The sequence below is a fragment of the Corapipo altera genome, unplaced genomic scaffold, assembly GCF_003945725.1.
Source record: "Corapipo altera isolate COAL_440 unplaced genomic scaffold, ASM394572v1 60522, whole genome shotgun sequence".
NCBI classification, from domain to species: Eukaryota; Metazoa; Chordata; class Aves; order Passeriformes; family Pipridae; genus Corapipo; species Corapipo altera.
Genome location: NW_020887386.1, coordinates 117 through 4,168, shown reverse-complemented (window position 1 = coordinate 4,168; position 4,052 = coordinate 117). Strand labels below are relative to the sequence as shown.

Here is a 4,052-nt window from a genome sequence, read left to right as displayed (position 1 = left end):
CCACGCCCAACGCGGCAGCCCCGCCCTCGCCACACCCAACGCGGCGCCCTCCCGCCCCCGCCCCCCCAAGAACGAGCAGAGCGGCCCTTACCAAGAGTGCACTTTTTTATTCCTTTTTTTTAACTTTTTCTCTCAGTTTTGGGGTGGGGGAGGGGCCGAACCTCTTATTTATAATTCGGGGCGGTTTCCCCCCCTTTTCACCATCCCCTCCCCCAACCCCCAGCACGGGGGGACTGGGGGGGTGAAGTGGGGGGGGAGGAGGAGAGGGGGGGACCCCCCAACCCCCCCCAAACAGAGCAAAAACCCCCCCAAAAACCGGGACCGGGGAGGGGGGGAAAAATAACCCCGAAAAAAACAAAACAAACCAAAAAAAGCCAACGGAACCAAAAAATATATATATATTTATAGAGCCCCCGGGGGGGTCGGGGGCCCCCCATGGCCAGGCTGGAGACCCCGGGGGGGTCACATCCCCCTTAGGCCAGGCTGGAGAAACCAGGGAGGGTCAAGGGTCCCCCCAGGCCAGGCTGGAGCCCTCCTAGGCCAGGCTTGAACCTTCCTAGGCCAGGCTGGAGCCCAACTAGGGCAGCCCAAAGCCCCCCAGAGGGTTCAGACCTCCCCCAGTCCAGCCCAAATCCCCCAGGGGTGGGTTGGGACCCCCCCAGGCCAGGCCTAAGCCCCCCTAGGCCAGGCCTAAGCCCCCCTAGGCCAGCCCAAAGCCCTCGGAGCACTCCTGGATGGCCAAGAGCAGCATGTGCCGCAGCTTCTCGTAGCTCTCGTAGGCCGGCAGGTCCAGCTGGTTGAAGCTGAGGGGGACACGGGGGTCACACGGGGGACAAGGGACACGTATGGGGGTCACACGGGGGACACATATGGGGGTCACACGGGGGGCAGGGGACACGCAGGGGGGTCACACGGGGCCCCTGACATTGTCTCACCCCCTCCCCCCCAGGGTGACTGTGCCCCCAGGGCAGTGTCTGTGCCACCCTGGTGTCACCTCTCTGTGTGTCCCTGTGTCCCCATCCCACCCAGTGACCCAGCCTGGTGTCCCTGTCCCCCAGTGCCACCTCCCCTGCCTGTCCTGGTGTCCCTGTGTCGCCACCCCAGTGACCTGGCCCTGTGTCCCCTCACCTGTGTCCCCTCACCTGTGTCCCCCATCTCCTCCTGGTGCCACCTCCTGCTGTCCCCTCCCACCTCCCCACGTCCCCCCATCCCCTCCCCACGTGTGGGCCGAGGGCAGGTGGTCAGTGTCCCTCTGACCCCCCGTGTGTCCCCCTCTGTCCCCCCCATCCCCTCACCACGTGTGGGCCGAGGGCAGTCTGTCCGTGGACCGGTCGTCCCGGTGGATCTGGAACTTCTGGATGCCGTTCATGCCCTCGAGGGCAGCGAATCCCTGCAGGGGCACCTTGGACGTGCCCGTCACGAACTGCAGGAACTTGGCGCGGTCGGCCTGGTCGAAGGAGCGCAGGGCCCGCCAGAACCACTGGATCTGGGGGGGGGCACGGTCAGACCCCCGGGGTCACCCCCAGAACCACCCAGGGGGGACAAACCCGCCCAGACAGGGCTGCCCTGGCACCTCCTGTACCACGAGACCCCTGAAACCACCCCAAAATAACCCCGGGAAGGAGGTGTGGGGAGCCAGTCCCACCTGGATCGGGCTGCCCTGGTACCTGTGGGGACCATCAGAGCCCCCCCGGAGCGGTTTGGGGGCCAGTCCCACCTGGATGGAGTTGCCCTGGTACTTGTGGTACTCGGTGTTGGCCTTGAGGTCGTCGATGTCGATGGTGGGCAGCCCCGAGATGAGCAGCTCCAGCTCCTGCTCCGTGAAGATGGAGATGAGGCGCTTGGGGATGATCTCGTAGAAGCCCTCCAGGAACGCTGCCAGCTGCTTCCGGATGGCCCCTGGAGCGGGAGGGGGGTCAGGGGGGGCAGGAATGGGGAAGGACCCCCCAGACCACGGGAATGTTGATGGCACTTGGGTCAGGGGGTACCTGGGGATCCCCCACGATTCGGAGTCATCAAAGCTTTAAACATAATGACTAATAATTAATTGTATTAGTATAGAGTATAAATGGATACTAGTATACATTATAAATAGATATTAGTATATATTATAAGTATATATTAATATATACTATAAATATATTATATATAATATATAATATGTATAATATGTATAATATATATAATATATATTATTAATATATACTATAAATATATTAGTATATATTATAAATATTAGTATATATGATAAATATAAGTATATATTATAAATATATAAACAATAACAACATTATAATAAAATTATCTTAATGTATATTAACATTATCATGTTATAGCTATAGTATACATATTATATATTATTGTAATACATCATAGAATAAACACATTAATAAATGTAAAAGATATTAATTATATCTACTAATGTATTAATGTATTTAATTATATATACTAATTAATATATATTACATACATTATATACTTTGCAGTATATTTTATTATTAATACTACTAAGATTTATTATATATCATAATTGACATTATAACAATAACATTGACATTTTCACTTTATAGTTTTTAGCAAAGAAAGCTACAAGTTATGCCTTTCTCTTCATCCCTCTGTAATTACATCAGCAATTTAAAAACAACTACCAATGCTATTTTGATAACTTTTAACATTAAAAATAATTATATTAATACAATATTAATGAATAATTTTAAGAGTGACAGTTCAGCAAACAGGAGACCCCCCCTCGCTGGTCACGGGCATCTCCTCTGTCAGGAGCCCCCCCAGGACCCTCCTGTGCCCCCAGAGCCCCCCAGGGCCCCCCCCAGACCCCCCCCTCACCGGTCATGCGCATCTGGCACACGAGGTGCACATATTCCTTCTTGTTCTCCTCCGTCACCAGCACGTTGGCCCCGTTGGGCTTCAGGTCCCGCACCTCACACACCCCGAATTCCTGCACCTGGGGGGGGCACGGGGGGGACACCCCTGAACCTCACACACCCCAAATTCCTGCCCTGGGGACATCCCTGAACCTCAAACACCCCCAATTCCTGCCCTGGGGGGCACGGGGGGGGCACAGGGGTGTGGGACAGGTCACCAGGATGAGGGGGGGTCACGCCCAGGGTGTGCAGAGTGAGGGGACACCCCCAAGAGCAGGAAAAAGGGGACACCTGTGGAGCAGGGGGGACCCTCCCGGGACAAAGGGGCACCCCCAAACCTGGGGGGACACCCCTGGGTGGCACCTGGGACAGAGGGGACACCCCAGGAACAGCCCAGGGGAGCTGGGGGTCCCCGATGTCACTTTTGGGGGGTCCCTGATGTCACTTTGGGGGTCTCTGTGCCTCGGGGGTCCCGGGGGGGTCCCGGGGGGTCCCCACCTCGGTGCTGAAGGTGAGGTCGTAGCCCAGGGTGGACACGTCGTTCTCCAGCAGGTAAACGAGGCCCTGGTAGAAGTGATAATCCTCACTCTCCATGTCCGTGTACCTGGGGGGAAACGGGGGCAGCGCCCCAAAAACGGGGGTCAGCACCACGGGAAGGGGTCAGCACCAAAAAAAGGGGATCAGCACCCCAAAAAAAGGGATCAGCACCCCAAAAAAAGGGGGTTAACACCCTGTGCAGGGGTTTCAACAGCCAAAAAAAGGGGTTTCAACCCCCTGCCAGGGAGTTCAGCCCCACATGGGAGCCTGTGAGGGAGAGCAACACCCCATAAAGGGGTTCCCCATCCCATAAAGGGGTTCCCCACCCCATAAAGGGGTTCCCCACCCCATAAGGGGTTCCCCACCCCATAAAGGTGGTTTCCCAACCCAAGAAGGGGGTCCAGCACTGCACAAAGGGTGTTCATCCAACGTGCCATAAAGGTGGTTCCACACCCCATGAAGTTGGTTCCCCACTCCCTGAAGGGGGTCCAGCGTCCCATAAAGGAAGTTCAGCACCCTATGAAGGGTGTTCCCCACCCCACCCAGCTTCTCTATCACCCATAACAGGGTTGCACACCCCCTAACAGGGTTGCAAACCCCATAACACAACTGTACATCCCATAACTCGGTTGC

At 55.6% G+C, this 4,052-nt stretch overlaps 1 protein-coding gene across 1 annotated transcript; it reads right to left on the bottom strand.

The window, feature by feature from the left end:
* Positions 1–326: 326 nt before the first annotated feature.
* Positions 327–3,597, bottom strand: LOC113941598 (E3 ubiquitin-protein ligase HUWE1). Its single transcript, XM_027632751.1, has 5 exons — positions 3,381–3,597; positions 2,845–2,962; positions 1,718–1,899; positions 1,296–1,486; positions 327–803 (listed from the first exon to the last, which is right to left on the bottom strand). Exons 1-5 carry the CDS (start codon positions 3,474–3,476, stop codon positions 701–703), a joined length of 690 nt encoding a protein of 229 aa, XP_027488552.1. The 5' UTR covers positions 3,477–3,597; the 3' UTR covers positions 327–700.
* Positions 3,598–4,052: the final 455 nt, after the last annotated feature.